At 33.0% G+C, this 18,777-nt stretch overlaps 1 protein-coding gene across 1 annotated transcript; it reads right to left on the minus strand.

Moving 5' to 3' along the window:
* Positions 1 to 17,457, minus strand: LOC113401806 (orexin/Hypocretin receptor type 1-like). Its single transcript, XM_026641862.2, has 7 exons — positions 16,847 to 17,457; positions 10,289 to 10,436; positions 9,561 to 9,702; positions 8,692 to 8,804; positions 4,306 to 4,405; positions 1,373 to 1,485; positions 1 to 763 (listed from the first exon to the last, which is right to left on the minus strand). Exons 1-7 carry the CDS (start codon positions 17,429 to 17,431, stop codon positions 300 to 302), a joined length of 1,665 nt encoding a protein of 554 aa, XP_026497647.2. The 5' UTR covers positions 17,432 to 17,457; the 3' UTR covers positions 1 to 299.
* Between the last annotated feature and the right edge of the window lie 1,320 nt (positions 17,458 to 18,777).

Consider the following 18,777-nt stretch of genomic DNA (forward strand, 5'->3'; position numbering starts at 1 on the left):
TTACATAAAGCCCTTCCACCAAATAAACAATAATGCTACACTAAAGAAGTAATTTTACTAGTAATATTTAAAAATAAATATTCTTTATTGTACACAGTACTCAAACATTAAGTCATTCACATCAAATCACTGCTTCCGGTCAGTATAATTACGACGGCTTTTTTTAAATTATATTTAACGTAATAATCGTAACGAACATTTTATTGGAATTTTAATTGTTTTTAATCATATTTATTTTAATTTATTTATACCAATAATGTAACTGTTAACATATTCTATTCGGACAGATTCTTACTATATTATGTTCTAGAACAATTATTATTATAAGTACAAACATTCTTGTATCGTCTTTGACCGTTGTTCATTAAATTGCATTTATTGTTGTGAAACATGTGATCACAGTTCTGACATTTTAAGTTTATGTGGTCAAATTTGTGACAGTTTGAGAACATGTGGTCACAAGTTTTATCTATTTTTGTGTCGCATTTAAGGCATTGTAGCGACATGTGACCACAATGACCACTAAATTTATTATGGTCATATCCTTGTTCTTTTAACGATGTGTGGTTATAGTTATGTCTCGATATGGGAAGGTGACTTGGTATTTGATGTTTTAATGACATGTGGTCGCAACGTTGAAGTTTTTCTGGTGCTTGGTCGTATTTCTTCTTGGATGTTGTTAAGCGAGTCATCGTTGTCAGCGTATCGTGTGTAAGTCTCGTCGAACAGCAGAATGCTCGGTGAAATTCTCTTCGATATTTACCTGTAAAATTTTATAATCCATTTATTAAATATTAACGATCTTATTTCTTTTCCTATAATTTTTTTTAAATATTTACATAAGAATCGAAAGCAGATTGTATATTTCTTGGTTGAATTAATTTCTGGTAAGTTTGATTTGGAATGTTTGAATCCACTCATTCGAATCGGATTTAAAGTCAGACCATAAAAATATGTTTTATGTCAAGAACTTTCAATAGTCTGGAATCTGGAAATTGTCAATGCTTACTCGTCCTGAAAAGCGAGTAAAACAGAACTCCTGCGCCTGAACATTTATTAAACTCAAATCCCAAACTCAATCAAAACTCAAATTAAGGTCCCCCACCTTAATTTGAGTTTTGATTGAGTTTGCATGTGGGGCGTATTTTTTATTATTATTGTTTTTATATCTTCATTACGTAATTTATTTCTGTGCATGGGTATTTTTATTACCAGGCAGCATCACAATTTAAGTTTGCGGATTGATTATTATGATTTTTAATGGTTGTATGGTATTCATGAGCAATATAAACATCTGGGTGTATTATAAATGGCTGTCAAGGCTAAAACTGATAATGATAATTATTTAAATTAGTTATATAGTGAAACTTACCGCTCATAAAGTTGTAAATCAATGGATTGATAGCTGAATTTGCGTAGCAGAGAACATGAGATATCAGAGCGAGGAACGTGATGAGATCGTTTTGTTTCATATCAAGCACATATCTGAAATGAGAAAAGTAACATTTTATCATCTTACCCAGAAACACACGATGAACATATGAAATAATTTTCCAACTAGAAAAAATACCCGGTTTCACTCAGGTATTTTTTTATGATATAGGATGACGGAAGCCAATGGGCCTCCTGATTGTAAGTGATCACCGCCACCTATAGACAATGATGATGTAAGAAATATTAACCATTCCTTACATCGCCAACGCGCTACCAACTTGGGAACCAAGATGATATGTCCCTTGTGCCTGTAGTCACACTGGCTCAGTCACCTTTCAAATCGGAACACAACAATACTGAGTACTGATGTTTGGCGGTAGAATACCTGATGAGTGGGTGGTACCTAGGTAGGTAGACGGACTTGCACAAAGCCCTACCACCATGTGGTAAAATAAATAAAACTAAACAAACGGTTCTTCATTTACTTTTTATATAACACTTAACTTTTTCATAAACCTTGTGATTATCATTACGTAATCAAACATCTATATTTCATATTTAGGTTTTGGCATTCCAATTAACATAACGCCGCACCTGTGTGCAAATTCAATGACATGACAGTTATGTCATGTCATTGAATTTCATGGATTTAATATTGAAATATCTCGATTATACTAATTTTGCTACGAATTATGCTATCGATATATGTTATCGAATAATAATATTTAATTTAATTATAATTGTATTAGGATTCGATCGAATCTATCGTAGATTTGCACGAAACTATTAATATACTTAGATTTAGAATCACATAAAAAATATTCCCATGGACTCTAACAAATAATTCAAAATCTTCGCTAAAATTTCTTAACAAACAATAAATAAAGTAAAATAACAGCAGTAAATATACCACTGTTGGGCTAACGCCTCCTTTCCTAAGACCCTATAAGTCCTAGTGCACAGTCAGAACACGTGAACTTTAACTAATTCAAAAATTGTCACGTAGGTTACAAGAAAAAACAGCCTAGGAATGGAAACTCATGACGGTAGGAAGAGTAGATACTATTTTAAATTACAAAACATATTATGTCCAGCGGTGGGGCTATTACAATACGACACAATTTATATGCGGCATCAACAAATTAAAAAAAAATCAATCATTCGACAATTTGACGAATTTATTTAGATTTATAAAGTAAATAACATTTGTGTAAAGATTAGTTTCATTTGCGCACTTAATACGGGTGTCATTTTAATAATTAATGATCGGTCATTCGATTCGGTTCGGAATATTAACGATCGGTTTAACGAATTTTGCCGATGCTGCATATAAATTGTGTGATACTATACCATATTTTTAAATAACGTAATTAACGCAAATTATTTATTATAAAATAACAACAAAGGATTACTTTTAAACACATTTAATATTATCTTGTATAAAATAATATCTTTTCTCTATCTATGAAATTTAACATAATGTTTTAATGAATCTCCAATTTCATAAACGCTCATTAAAGTTTACGAAACAATCTCGATAAGTTAAGATTATAAAAATAACTTCAGAATTGAACATTAATATCGTGTTATATATATTACAATGTGTTAAATTTAAGAAGTATAAAACGACTACTATCGTATGCAATACAGTGGAATCCGTTTATAATGATATCGAAGGGAATTGACAAACACGTCACAATAACCGCACGACATAAAATGCTTGTGTTTTTTCTACTATTGCGTTTTTTACTTGATGGTAGGGCTTTGTGCAAGCCCGTCTGGGTAGGTACCACCCACTCATCAGATATTCTACCGCCAAACAGCAGTACTCAGTACTGTTGTGTTCCGGTTTGAAGGGTGAGTGAGCCAGTGTAACTACAGGGACATAACATCTTTGTTCCCAAGGTTGATGGCGCATTGGTGATGTATGGAATGGTTAATATTTTTTACAACACTATAAATTGTTATCGACAAACTTCAATTCTAACTGAATTAATGTATACTATTTGACATTAAAAATTTAAATAAGGTTTCAGCATTTTGTCGCCAAATGTAGATGAGTGACTTCCAGTATACAATGAAATGAAACCAAAACAAAACCTGTCATAAGTTTCGAGATTCCTAAAAGATGTTTTGAATAAACGCGAAGTTTCGCGGGCACACTAGTTCTAACAATAACTAAATAACAATCCGATAAAGTTGAAACACTTAAAACTTGAAGTAGCAGTGCAAAAACTTCAATTAAGACATCTCGCTTTATTGCCTCCACTCAAAATCAAAATATACTTTATTCGAGTAGGTTTTTACAAGCACTTTTGAATCGTCATTTAACAAACTATTTAAAGTAAAGCTACCACCGGTTCGGAATGTAGATTCTACCGAGAAGAACCGGGAAGAAACTCAGTAGTTACTCTTTTTCAACATCTAAAAATACAGTCATGTTAGTTAAATACAAATATATATGTATATTATGTCACCTGCCTGGAAGTCAACGAGCATTAATTCCACGCTTTTTATCATCAATACAATCTTGTATCGAATAATATAAGGCATATTATTTTTACCAATGTCTTTTTTACAATTTACTTGAAACTATGAAACGGCAAAGTCAAAAATGTCTGCGGAATTATATTATAGAAGTGGATACCTTGCCCCAAGAATGATTTATTGACTTTGCGGAGTCATGTCGGACTGGTGAGATGGCTGGTTAATTTTTTGCCCAGAGGTTAGGAATTGCGATTCACATTGCATTACACGCTGTCATGTTTTGTGCAGCAACTATTTTTAATTCTTATTTGTACATAGTTAAGGCTTTAATATTAATAATTATTATGTAAATATACTTAGCTTTATATAAATTAAATTACGAACCTGAGCACGGACAGTAGATGAACGGGAAAATAGCAAACGGCGAACATTATGACGACCGCTACCAACATCTTCGCGGCCTTCCGACGTGAGCTTAGTTGCGCTGAAATAATATCATTTTATTTATAAAAAGATACATTTTTTTATTATATAGGTAGGCCGGAAGAGCAAATGTGCCACCTGATTTGATATAAATATTAATAACTAGCGACCCGCCCAGGCTTCGCACGGGTGCAATGCTGATACTAAATATACTACAGAAAGTCTTACAAGGTTTAAAGCTTTTTTGTCATTAGACAATACAAACCGCTATGTCCCTGCATTTTAAATCTGTAATATCATCGAAAATATTCATTTAAATTACATGCTGTAAAAGGCCATATTGATCTATATTAAATGCACAAAGTATTTAAGGTACTTAATTAGCTAAGGATTTATGGCGTATTGCTTAAAATCGCTTCGAAAATAGCCATTATTTATCGTAAAAAAAGGATAACAATTTGTTGTTGTGGGTTACTCTGAGAGATAGACTATATAGAGATGTGTAGAGATATATTGCCGAGTTTTTTTAAGACCTTTTTGAGGTGTACAATACTGTAGTACATTATTTTGATCTATCTTGTAGGGTTCAGCCAGCGTTTGCAATGTAAACGCAAAAATGTGTTTATTTACGACATCACTTTAGAAACCTCTAAAACAATCAGTTTTTCTCTACTATATTGTGCATGTATTATACATATAAACCTTCATCTTAAATCAATATATCTATTGGAAAAAACCGCATTAAAATATGTTGTATAATTTTAGAGATCTAAGTATACACAGGGACAGACACATATGTAATGATTCCTTACATCGCCAATTCGCCTCCAATCTTGGGAACTAAGATGTTACGTCCCTTGTGTCTGTAGTTACACTGGTTCACTCACCCTTCAAGCCGGAACACAACAATACTGAGTACTACTATTTGGTGGTAGAATATCTGATAAGGTACCGTAACCCAATAGTACAGTGGCTGTTACCTATCCGGACGTGATTGTCCAAAGCCCTACCACCAAGCAACATACATACACACATTATATACCCCTAATATTGGTCCAGTAGCTGGGCTTTACTGCGGTTCCCAAAACGCCAAACCCAAAACTCATAACCCCTTGTCCGGTTCGCGATTATCGACTAACACACATTTTATAAACAACTCTTACATCAATACTTGTAAAGTAATTTTAAAATATTGTTACTTTAAAGCAATCAGATAGATACTGAGGCGATAGAGACCTGGAAGGTAAAATGCCCTAATGATGATATTCCTAAGGAAGTTACAAAACGAAAACTTTGGGATTCCCCATAGGTCCATATGTCCATGTAGGTCACACCTATGGTCCATAGGGCCATAGGTGTGCTCAGAGCACAGATGCCCGTGTGGAAAGGAGGTGGACTCGGTTTACATGGTCTCTCTAGCCCAAGGAGTTTGTGGCTTTTCCGCCACGGTTCTCTTAATGACACAATAAAAAGGCTCTTGCCAACATCGACGTTCCTGCTCTTACTGAGCCTCGTGGAATTAGTCGTGATGATGGTAAGAGACCTGATGGATTAACATTGGTTCCCTGGGAACGAGGACGGGCCCTTTTGTGAGACGCTACTTACGTTGACACGTTGGCCCCGTCTCATATCCGAGAAACAATGTTAAGAGCCGGTGCCGCTGCGGAAAATGCTGAAGCAAAAAAAAGATCTAAATATTCTATGTCAAATTACTTTTTTGTCCCATTTGCTGTCGAAACACTTGGCCCTTGAAGTAGTGGTGCAAAAAGCTTTATCAAAAGTATAACACCTCGCCTTATTGCCTCCACTGGTGACAGGAGGGCTGGTTCGTTTTTAGCACCAGAGGATCGGAATTGCGATTCAACGGGAAAATGCTGCTAGCATTCTTGCCACCATTCCACGCAGTCAAGATTTATTCAGTAACTATTTCTATATATTTAAGCACTTGTATGTTTTTATTAAGCAAATGTATAATTTGATACTATTTCATAGTTCTACTGATTTTGGTCACGACAGCCATTGTAATTATCAGATACGAATCATGTTATTTATTACATAACCTTTGAGTTACTTTTGTTATATAATAAGCATAGATACTATATAGTGATTGGCACGTAAATATTTTTTTATATTTATTCACGCGAAATTATATTTTCTCTTACAAAATCAAATATTTAACCTAATTCAACGTCAATTATGTAGTTTATTAAAGAAAAAGATAAATATCTGCCTCATTACTCTCTATTATAAATGAAATGAATAAAATGTTGTTAAGTAGGTAGCACTTTCCATCTCTTGTTTATGATCATAATAATGAAATACAATACATCGAAATATTTCGGATACCGGCGCGCCGTATATCAATCGCAATTTTATCGTTCGCTCAATTCTTTCATTCGTTAACTTTATTGTAATGTAGTTTTTTGGTACAAGACTAGAACTTTCCGGGTTATAAATTAAAAGTTACGCTATTCATTTTTTTTTTTATTTAAAGAGGCAAAGGTATGCTAATAATAATATTAAGTCAGTATGTTTCCAAATATGAAATCTAGGCTCTTGTGCCTGTAATTATATTGAACAGTCACCAAAACTGGAAGACAACAATAAGGTATGCCATTAGAGTAAAAGGTGAATGGTACCTAAAGAGCCCAACGTTCAACCACCGATGGTTGAAAAGCTAAATAATAAATCATAATTAAAACTAGATACTGTTTATGATGTTTTGTCACGGCAAATGTGCTGTCTGATAGTAAAATATTACTCACCACCGCTTCCAGACGAGTATGGCAAGGTCTACAACTCTAACAGATTCTATGAAATATATGTAATAACTCTATATGTGTCCCACGGATTAGCTCGCGTTTTAGGGCTTGATTGCCAGATGTTAAGCATACAAAGTAGCATATGTCCATCTTTAGAGTTCAAGCTTCCTTTATACCCAATTTCATCAAATTTGGTTCAGTGGTTGTCTTTAAAAGAGCAGACGGACAGAGATATTTTCGCGTTTATAATATTAGTATAGAAGTTCAGATTATACTTAATCTAATTATGAAATAACACATAGTAAATATAGATCAGCCTATCATAACAGTCACGCTTCAGCTTGTGTCTTAAGCCGAACGAAAACACGCTATAATATGCTCAGTAAAACAATCAATAACCATAAAATTTTATTTGTGATCAAAAGCTCTATATTTATTGAGAGCGCTGTACGTGCTACGTTGACTTAAAATACGCGGAAACGATTTTTACTGTGTTTTGGTGAAAGGAGCTTTGTGGTATACAATACGTGGATCTTATTCAACTATAATAACTAATTAAAATCAATAACTAAATGCAACCGTTCAAAGTTGGACTTCGAAATAAAATATTGTGAGAACAGTTCGGAAAGCTTCATAACTTTTCGCTTATATCATAAGGGAAAAATATTATATTGCCCTTGATTTTCTATTGGTTTACTAAGTATGTTATAATCTCCCTGGGGAGGTTGACAGCTAGAATGGGCACACGCCGCTGTAAGCACTAATGAGTCCCTGAGGAAAACTCTAGCGAGCTACGAGCGTTGCAAAGGAGTGGCATCTACAATCCGTGCCATAAACAGCCATCGTAGCGTTTTCAGGTAGAAATAATTCCACAGACTTGGTGGTAGGCTTTGTTCAATCCCAGGATCCACCCACTTCTCATATATTCTACTGCTTGGCAGTAGAATAAATAACTAATAAATTGTGTTCCGGTTTAAAGGGTGAGTGAGCCAGCGCAACTACAGGCACATGGGACATGATATTTTAGTTGCCAAGGTTAGTGACAAATTGACAATGTAAGGAATGGTTGAACTTTCTTATTGGTTGTGGTGTGTATTAGGCCATTTGTCCGTCCACCTACCTATAGTAAAAAAACACCCAGGACCCGGATATATTTCTGAAATCTATTCCAGCGTAAAACAATGATATCATAATTTCTTTTATGGACAATTTTGCAATCGATATAGAAAACATTTTTCTCATATTGTTGAATTGCAAGGTGGATTGACTTTCGTTGATTATCTTAACAAAATAGATGACATTGGCCCAACAATTGGAGCAGCATGGTAGAGTAGGCCAAACTTTTTCCTCACAAACAAAAGAAGAACTAAGCCCAGCTGTGGGAATTTTCCTGGATGTTACTGTTACTATACCGTATTATAATTTATGAATTAATATTTAAAGAGAAGTGGTAGGCACTACCATTTTAAAGTTGTATAATTATATTAAATTGAATTCACAAAACACTAATGTCATTACGATGTAATGTATTGGAGTTTTAAATAAAATAATATGTACAAATTAATAAGTACACAGCCATACTAACTTTGTTCAGCTGGAGCCAGCTTCGTAGTTTCCGCGTGTCCTGGGATCTTCTCAGAACTCCAAAGAATCCTAACGATCTGGTGATACGCCATCGTCATCAAAATTAGAGGTATTCTGAAAGAGAACATTCACATACATAAATAAAATGAATTATTGAATATAGATTGTTATAAAAAGATTTTAAAATAATTTATAATCAATGATACCGCTTAAGAAAATTAAAAATTTTATATTGTTTTATTTTTAGTGCAAATAGTGAGAATTAAAATAAATTATATATTTAAATTATGTTATGATAGAACCTTTTAAAACTGCGATAAGTGAAATAAATTAAGTAATGTCGGAAAAACAGTCAGGGAAATTTAATAAGTGAATTTATTTTACTAATTATGTTTAAAAAAATATTCGTTTAAAATAAGCTTCCAAGTTAAAACAAGGTTAAAATTAATACTGAATGTGACGTCCAACTTATTTACTAAAACGGTAAATTGGAATAATTTACCGATTTAACCTTGAACATTTTTTATATCTCGTTTTATATTTCTACAAAATTTAATAAAAGATGGAACTGTAGTAATTCGTAGCGAAATTATAAACAGGTTTAATTCATCTTTTTAGTAAATAACATTGAAGACTACGATTATACTACTAAGATAAATATATTAACATACTTTGCTCTATTTTAAAAGGTTCTATAGTAACATAATTTGTAACATATTCTCAATACAGAAAATAATTTGAATACTATGAATTAATTATAACAAACCGTCTCGATTTTTCAGTAAATTCTAAATTTGAAATTTTGTCTTGTGATTTTTATTTGTCAATTGGTTGTTGAAATCCCACCAATAATGTTGTATGTAAACTTACGTGTATATAAAAACAACTTTAATGATATGCCACACAAGGTCGCTAGTTGATGACCATATCGCTGTGCATTGGACGAGATATTCCAACTCAAAGCGGAGAGGGACTGTCTTCACTGTTGTCAGTACTACCAATTCAGGAGTATCTAAAAAGTAAATAACATTCACAGATCATTCTCTTTTATATAAATTCCGTATAGGCAAATGACTCCACTCCATCTGATGGTAATAGTGGTCCAAACTCAAAGACGGCCAGTACAGTCAGAAAAATGAGCTGCACTAACCGCCTCGCCATGTGGCCCTTAAGAGGCTTCTTCAAGTCTCTTTTAAAGGTGCCCAAATTATATGAGGAGAACACGTGTATTGGTAGAGAATTTCATTTGGGCGGTGCGACAAAGAAAAGATTACCCAAATTTCTTCGTGGAATTGATGATTCGTTTATAGAGTTAGTTTAATGTACGTTTGTTTTGTCGGCGTAATAAATTAAAATTCCTTATAGAAGATAATGTTGCAGCCAAATCCATAGATTATTTATAGACAGATAGTAAGACGGGCTAACAAAAGGAAAGAATGGTAAGCATGACATCGCCAATAGACCATTGCGCCAAATATCAAATATTGGCTATCCAATAGACTTTTGGAACAATTCTGGGTGGTATCTACCCAGGAGTGAAGTTATTTAATTCGTTTCACGTGACACATACATTTATCAAATTTAACAATGACACTTACTGAACAATAAAGATACAGCCCATATGACAAAAATGGCAGTCTTCGCGCGGTTGATCGTCGATTTGAACTTGAGTGGATAGCAAATGGCATACCAGCGGTCGACTGAGATGAACGCCAGAGTCAACACTGATACCGTCACCGATACTGACTGCAATAAAAAAATAGTATTTTATTATGTTAGTATGTTATTCAATGTATGTTATTCAAATACCAAGATTAACTTCGTTCTTTTTTTTTCATGATTGATGAAGAAAATTATTGTACAATATTGAAAATATACAGCCACGAAATATTACAATAAATTAATATGAATAAGCTAGTTTGGCATTGGAAGGAAATAAAAATATAAATACAGAACAATGTTAGCTACAAAGTATCCACGACATTAGAATACTGTTTAGGTGTACGGGTGTGTGCGTGTCTGTACTAAATAGAGGTCTCGTGTGTGTATGTGTGTGTGTGAACGTAGACTGGCTTAGTTGGTTTTTGCTTTTGTTAAAATCATTAAATTCAGTGAGATATTAAAAATAAAATTTAAGATATATATATTACAATAATTTAAAAATCTAAATATTCTTTATCCAAGTATATAAGCTCATAAAAGCACTTCAAAGTCTTCTTATCGCTTGGAATGAAACATAAACATACCACTGGCTTAAAATGTAGAATATTTATACAATTAAATAAAATTTAACTTGTTATTTATCCTGCATGAAATTCAACGAATACGTCGCATAAAACGCACTTGGAATCGCAAGTCGAGCAAATCTAATAAATTAAAGGCGACTCGGATCGGAACGGTAACGAAACTTATACTTATACTTGTATTTGGTTTATGTTGCACTTGATTATATACTCACTAATTACATTTCAATAGATAGATACATATTATTTTACACGACACGTTAAAAAAACTAAAGCACGTGTCATAATGAACGCGGTTGTACAATAAGACGGCTTTATCGCTTAGCGCTTTAAGCGTTAATTTGTAGAGTTATCTTTCAGTAAACCACACGATTAGAACTTCGTATATTTTTTTGTATTAAAAATCAAGATATATTTCTGGTGGGAGGGCTTTGTGCAAGCCCGTCTGGGAGGTATCACCCACCCATATTGTTGTGTTTTAGTTTGAAGGGTGAGTGAGCCAGCCAGGCACAAGGGACATAACACCTTAGATCCTAAGGTCGATGGCGCATTGGTGATGTAAGGAATGCCTAATATTTCTTACAGCGCCATTGTCTATGGGCGGTGGTGACCAGTTACCATCAGGTGGCCCATTTGCTCGACTGCCTACCTGTATCATAAAAAGTCAATAAAACTGCTTAACAAAATGTTTTATAATAAAACATCCTAATATTATCATTATACGAGTCATATTATTATATTTATTAAAATTATATTATCATAACCGTGTAATAATGAAATTATTTATGTATAAATAATATTAACGAAATCCTCTCTTACATACTGATTTCTAGCATACTAATATAAGGTATGATCAAAGATATTTGAAAACGGGTTTCCATACCGGAAGTAATTTAGGACTTGGGTTGTCTGGAAGAGATGGCTAATTTGCCATAAGGCCGCCCATTGTACAACACATTAAATTTATACTATTTTAAGATTTTGTAATTTGTGTTTATGGTGTACAATAAAGAATTAATAAAATAAAATAAATAATTTAAATTATACGTCACGATATAACTTACGTTATACGGTAGTACTTATTGAAGGAAGGAGGAAATTGAATAGTATTTTATATGTAAAACTAAAAATTAATATATACTGTAAAGCTACCCGTTATGTCTCAATACAAAAGCCTCTTATGGAAATATCTAAATCTTCGGTCAATATCGAACACGAAGAACTACAAACGCAAATTAAGTACAGGAATACTCAAAGGTAATGCTTTGTGATTGGACCCGCGTTAAGGTCCACGTTTCTATTGACTACCGTACGCTACTCCTTTAATGTCAAAATCAAAATATACTTTATTCAAGTTGATTTTGCAAGCACTTTTGAATCGCCATTTTACAAACTATATTAAGTGAAGCTACCATGCGTTCGGAATGTAGATGCTACCGAGAAGAATTACCAAGGAAACTCAGTAGTTACTCATTTCCAACATTTAAGATACAAAGTTATGATTTATATAGGAAGTCAACCCTGAGTATTAGCTCCACACTTTTTTATCATCTTTATAATCTTGTATTGAATAATATGCATTATTTACTCCTTTTTTTTAACAAACAATTTGAATTTATGAATCGGCAAAGTTAAAAATAGAAACGAATACTTTGTCCCAAAAAGGTTTAATATCCTCCTTCACTTTCACGTGTTCATACAATGATAATAATCACTGTATCACTGTTTATGTCAAAGTGATCAAGATTGTTGTAAAAATATTGTAAATATATTATCAAATAAATAGATACCAATCATATCAAAATCTAAACATATTTTATTCAAGTAGGCTCTTAAAAGGAATCATTTAAAAACAACAAACTTGAAACTAAGTACTTTAAAATAAGATAACCAAGACAGAATATTATTCAAATACCAATACTTTTTAGGGTTCCGTAGCCTAATGGCAAAAAACGGAACCATTATAGATTCGTCATGTCTGTCTGTCTGTCCGACCGTATGTCGCAGCCACTTTTTTCCGAAACTATAAGAGCTATACTGTTAAAACTTGGTAAGTTAACATAATAATAAATAATAATAGATGTATTCTATGTACCGCATTAAGATTTTCACACAAAAATAGAAAAAAAAAACAAGTATGTATCTATGGATTGGTCTTCAAAAATGATATTGAGATTTCTCATATAATTTTTTTCGAAAATGAATAGTTTGCGCTAGAGACACTCACGAAATTTACCAAAATGGTAAAATGTAAGTTACAGGGGGGGGGGGGGCTGTAACTTCTAAAGTAAGAGAATGATAAAACTAAAAAAAATATGCAATGTATATCACCATGCAAACTTCCACCCAAAATTGGTTTAAACGCGATCTAGTAAGTAGTTTTTTTTTAATACGTCATAAATCAAAAATGGCAATTTACCTTCCCTTTAATCAACTCAAATATAAAAACATATTATTTCATAAACATAAACCGTGCACCATGAACCATTATTTTCTAATAATAAATCTGTAATAGGTGTCTAATTAATTAATAATTAAAATTCGCGCGGGGCGCGGGGCGCGGGTCGTAGCGGGTGTGGAGCGCGGGGGGCAGCCTCAAACCAACTTGATTTAATAAAACTAAAAATATATCATTTAATTAAATGAAGTTGATTTGAAACGTGAACTCCAAGGAAGGACATGGGCTACTTTTCTTACCTGACAGATGACAACCAACCCCTAAAACGCGAGCGAAGCCGCGGACGACAACTAGTATCATATAATATTAACTGATTAATGAATCGATTGATTAAATAAATTTATAACAATTTACCTAAACAAGTAAAAACTAACAATTTTTTCTATGTTTAAATCTCGACTTTATAACTATATTCTGTGTAACGATTCTCTGTTAAAATAATTAATTGAAACTGTTATCTCATCTGCTTTGCTGATCCGAACGAATTGTTATATTTATAAGTTAGATATAAGTTCTCATGTAAATGACGTTGTCGTAATGAGAATAAAGTTCTTAAACTGAAATATTGGTATCATATAGTTTTAATATCAACGATCAGATATATTAATATTACGCAATAATATACCTTTATTTATATGAGAACTTTAAAAATTGTTACTGTACAAAAATTCATGACCGCGTGGGAGCAAGAATGCTAGCAGCATTTCACCATTGAATCGCAATTCCGTGGTGGTGTTCAATCGCTCGCGTGCGTGGTGTTCAATCAATGATTTTTAAGAATAGTTTATTAAACAAAAATAATACCTAGTAATCAAAAGTGAATCATTACGAATAACACAACATACCTGCCCTATATTTTCTATTACATAATTCGTATTAACTATCGGAGTTATGGAACACATATAATGATTTAATGTTATCGAATATTATTCAATAATATCGTAGGCGCGGAATTTCAGATAATAAAATAACTTGAGTGTTTGTAAATATTATTTCAACTATCGCAAATATTCTTACCCGATGGATCACGTGGATACAAATCGAAGGTCACGCATCAAGAGCAGACATCACTAATCATTTCTAATTCCAAACTTAATATATTACAAATACATTCTACGCCTTTGAAAATTATAATTAATTTATGTAGAATGCCAACCTGGGGTTTAGAAATCTTTATATAAACAAAAGTGTGTTACAAGGGAAGGGTACTCTCGTGATCAAGTAACCGCGATAATCCACTACGAGGTAATTGCAGTAGAACAAAAAGTTCTAAAAATTTCAATATTATATATTTACAGTCAAGACCCTATATGTATTGGAACGAACCAAACGTTAGCGCGATTCAGAAATCAGACCCTTTCATACAAACTTTCAGTAGAAACATTTTTTTTTACGGTTTAAAAAATGTGAATAAGCAAACGGTACATGTATCGGTATGTCACTTTTTTGATTCAAAATAATCAAACAAATAGATTATTTGACTGGTTTTACACCACCGCACAAATACATCAGCACTGAAGATTTTTTGATTTCGCTTTTGTTTTAAATGGGTACGCTGACTGGTAAATTCGCCACCTACCTGTAATGTATGTTATTATTGCCGACACTCGTGAGTTATTGCTCATAGTTTTTTAGTGTATTGACGTACAAATGTAATATTTTTGGTAATAAATTGGTAGTTGCGAATATAATTATATTATTCTGAATGTTGCTATCTTGCGATTGTTTCGATGTTATGTGCCTTGTCTGTAGTTACGCTGGCTTACTCACCCTTCAAGCTGGAATACAATGATATTAAATAGTTCTGCTTAGCGGTAGAATTAATGATGTGACGGTGGTATTTACCCAGATCTCATATTCGTTAAATTCATCCATTTTGATCAACAAATACGAGACCGATATTTAAAAGAAAAGGCGGTTATAAACAACAAAATCGAATTCAAATTCCGAGCAGTGCGAGCCACGAGTCTTTTTTCTAATGCGTTTTTAATGATATATGTAGGCAAACGGGCAAACGGACCACGTGAGGGTAAGTGGTCACCATCACCACCATAAACATTGGCGCCAAAAGAAATTTAAATTTTAACATCTCCAATTCGCCAACAAACTTGGGAACTAAGTTATTATGTCCCTTGTGCCTGTAGTTACTGGGTCACCCTTAAAACCCGACCACAACAATACAAAGTATTGCTGTTTGGCGGTAAAATAGATGATATCCACCCAGACGGGCTTACACGAAGCCCTACCATCAATTAAATGCGTCAACAGTGTTGTTACTTCAGTATTGTTAGTTAGCATTCGCTTTTGACCCGCACAATTTGAGAGATGTGCAAATGTTCCTGCCCAACATGTTCGCGAACGTTCGAAGGGAACCAAAGACAACCCTATACCACCGCTTCACAACAGCCATAGGCACGCATAACATAGAGGTTGTGTTCAATTCAGTCAAAGACAATTCTTAATCGCAATCTGAAATCTCTAATGTTGCAGTGACGTGGTAGACACTAAGAACATTTTGAATTGTGATAAATTATAAAAAAAATACTGAATTCCTTTGTCCGACTCCCCTAAATGTTTTTAACGTTCTGCTTTTGTGGCTTCACTACAAAGTGCTCTGCGCGCTCCATCTACCTCTTTCTTATAAACTGAGCTCTCAATGCTGAATCCTTGCAAATTAGAAGCCTTTTAGTAAAATTGCTTTTGAGTAAATGTGCTTTTATAAACTTTCCAATTTACAGTGGATATGGTTCATTTGTTAATTCTCATCACTTCAGACTCAAAACAACCTCGAAATAAATAAAATGATAAAGTATTCGAACCTTTTAAAAAACTTGGCTCGTGATTTATATTCTTGCGATACGATTCTCAATTCGTTGGAAAAGGTATTATAATACACATAGCAAAGAAAATATATTTTTTTGTATACAATGTGGAATTTGGGCCATTCATACAGGTAAGTTCGCTAACCCCTTCTAAAATGTCAGTTAAACCACAAAAAAAATGTATTATTAATATTAAGGTCACATTTTCACATCGTATAAAATCGTAAAATCGTATCGCTTAACAGTATAAATATATTACCTCTAAATTTATTTATAATAACAGTATTAGTGTATGTTCTATTCTTAAATTGCAATATTTAGTATTTTTATGTTCTGGTTTGAAGGAAGTGTCGGCTAATCTAACTACAGGCACAAAAGATGTAGCATCTTAGGTTCCACTGTTAGCAGAACATTGACATTGTAATCATTAATATTTCCTACAGTCAATGGCTATGGGAGGTGATGACCACTTTCCATTAGGTAGCCTATTTACAGGGCTAATTGATATAAAAAAAAATCACTATCTCATAAAAATATATTAAAGAAAATATACAGCTGAGTTTAAGCCTCCTCATTTAGGCTTACGTCTTGTAATCAAAAATTAATAAAAAACATGCAATACTTTGAACATACCTGAAAATAAAGCAATATCTTGCACAGAACGTCTCCTAAGAACCATGTCTCCGTGACATCCCATAAAACAGTCGCCGGTAAACAGAATAGCAACACCATAAAATCGGCAACCGCTAAATTCACAAGGAAATAATTCGTCACAGTTCGCATTGAATGATTTCTATAAACAGCTACACAGACAAGCGTATTTCCAACAAGACCGATGACGAAGACAGCTGTGTGAGTGCCTATAAGTATCCATTCATAAGTCTGTGGATATATGTAATCATTTAACATCGCTACGTAGTCCTCTTTAGTCATGTTACAGTATTCAGCGTCACCAACGCATTTTTCTGTTACGTTTTCTTTATCGACAACTTTGCCTGTATTCTTAATTTCATCGAGATTTTCAATTTTTTCATCTGCATTTCTGAGACTTCTTTTAGATCTAATACTTAGATTATCTTTTATAAAACTATTAATAATGAGATCATTTTTGTTTGTGATAAATTTGTGTTCAATTATATTTATACCATTTGCGTCTCTTGCGTTATTATACTTAACGTTCACAATAATTATTACAACGAAGAATATTATTCTGAACATTTTTGCTGTAGACGATTCTTCTCGACGGTGTTTCTTCTTGTTTAAATCATTTTTATCTGTAACGAAAGAAAGATAACGTTATTTCTTGTTGAATTATTAACAAGTGATAATTTTAAAATTATTTTTATTTTATATAAATTATCTCATAACTTCAATGGTATTGCAAATTAAAATTGAAACAACAGACGTGGAGTCTGATTTATTTATACAACGTTTACACATTAGGGTCTAATAATCCTCCTATTGTGGATAAATTACAACTTAATTCGGTATTTAAATTAATAAAAATTGTAATGCGACTTCATTATTTATTTAAATAAAAAATATTCTAATACTATGATTAAAGTCAGTTACTAACTATTCTAAATATATTAGGAATGATGGAAGATTTTAAGTACAAATAAGTACAGTTCAAATCTTCTTTTCTCGTTGTGTTTTTTTTATTCATAGTTCAATTTGAATTAAAATCGTTACATCTAAACCAATGTATATCAGCATTTCAAGAAACTTAAGCAATGAGAACTAAGATGCTGAATAGTTTGTGCTTTTAAAATTGGTTTACGCGTCTTTAAAACTCTTATTTCAATTTTTCTCAACGTATTTTATATATTACTACATGTTGCCATTCCTTGCACTTTATCTTAAACTATTTATAAAGTTTCGTGTTTGTTCTTTTATATACTATACCTATGGTTGTAAATATACCATGGAAAATGACCATTTATATTTAATTATAAAAAAAATATAATATATTTTTCTGCTATGAAATTTTGCCTATTTGAAAAAATATGTCTTTTTTATGATATCGATAGGCAGACGAGCAAATTCCTGCACAATGCCAAATGCACAAAGCCCTACCACCAAGTAAAAGCTTCATCCATTTTATGCAAAATTTGAAACTAGGGCGATAGTTTGTATAGTGACCAGGGGCGGCACTAATAATCCCGTGGGCACGTTAATATACACCTCTTACTTTCCAGTGCCTCTTTATAAATAGCATCTCCGCTATCGATCTCCCCCCCCCCCCCCTCCTAAACCAAACACCTAAGAGTAAAACAAACCGTAATCACTGCAATAACAGGTTAACATGTACATGAAACACGATTCTTTTCTAATTCAGTTCATGAAAGAGACAGAAATACGACCTATAGTGTAATAGAAAGAGACGGATAATGTTTACAGCGAACGCATTGGATACGAAAAATATTATTTATGGGGTTGTGGAAATGACGATTTGTTTTCACGCGAACGGTTGTTTACAATTCAACAGGCGTTAATAGATGTGTGACATTTGTTTGGATTGAGCCGTAATGTGGTGGCTTGATTTACGATAATACAACGCAAAG

Source organism: Vanessa tameamea, chromosome 25 (genome assembly GCF_037043105.1).
Source record: "Vanessa tameamea isolate UH-Manoa-2023 chromosome 25, ilVanTame1 primary haplotype, whole genome shotgun sequence".
In the NCBI taxonomy this organism is placed as follows: domain Eukaryota; kingdom Metazoa; phylum Arthropoda; class Insecta; order Lepidoptera; family Nymphalidae; genus Vanessa; species Vanessa tameamea.

What these genes read in the sequence shown, in the direction of transcription:
- LOC113401806 (XM_026641862.2), bottom strand. Translation starts at nt 17,431, where the DNA reads ATGTTCAGAATAATATTCTTCGTTGTAATAATTATTGTGAACGTTAAG. An exon ending in AAAGTTGTTTTTATATACAC is followed by an intron (nt 8,805 to 9,560) that starts GTAAGTTTACAT and finishes GTTCTCTTTCAG; the next exon opens with AATACCTCTAATTTTGATGA. An exon ending in CATCTACTGTCCGTGCTCAG is followed by an intron (nt 1,486 to 4,305) that starts GTTCGTAATTTA and finishes TTCTCATTTCAG; the next exon opens with ATATGTGCTTGATATGAAAC.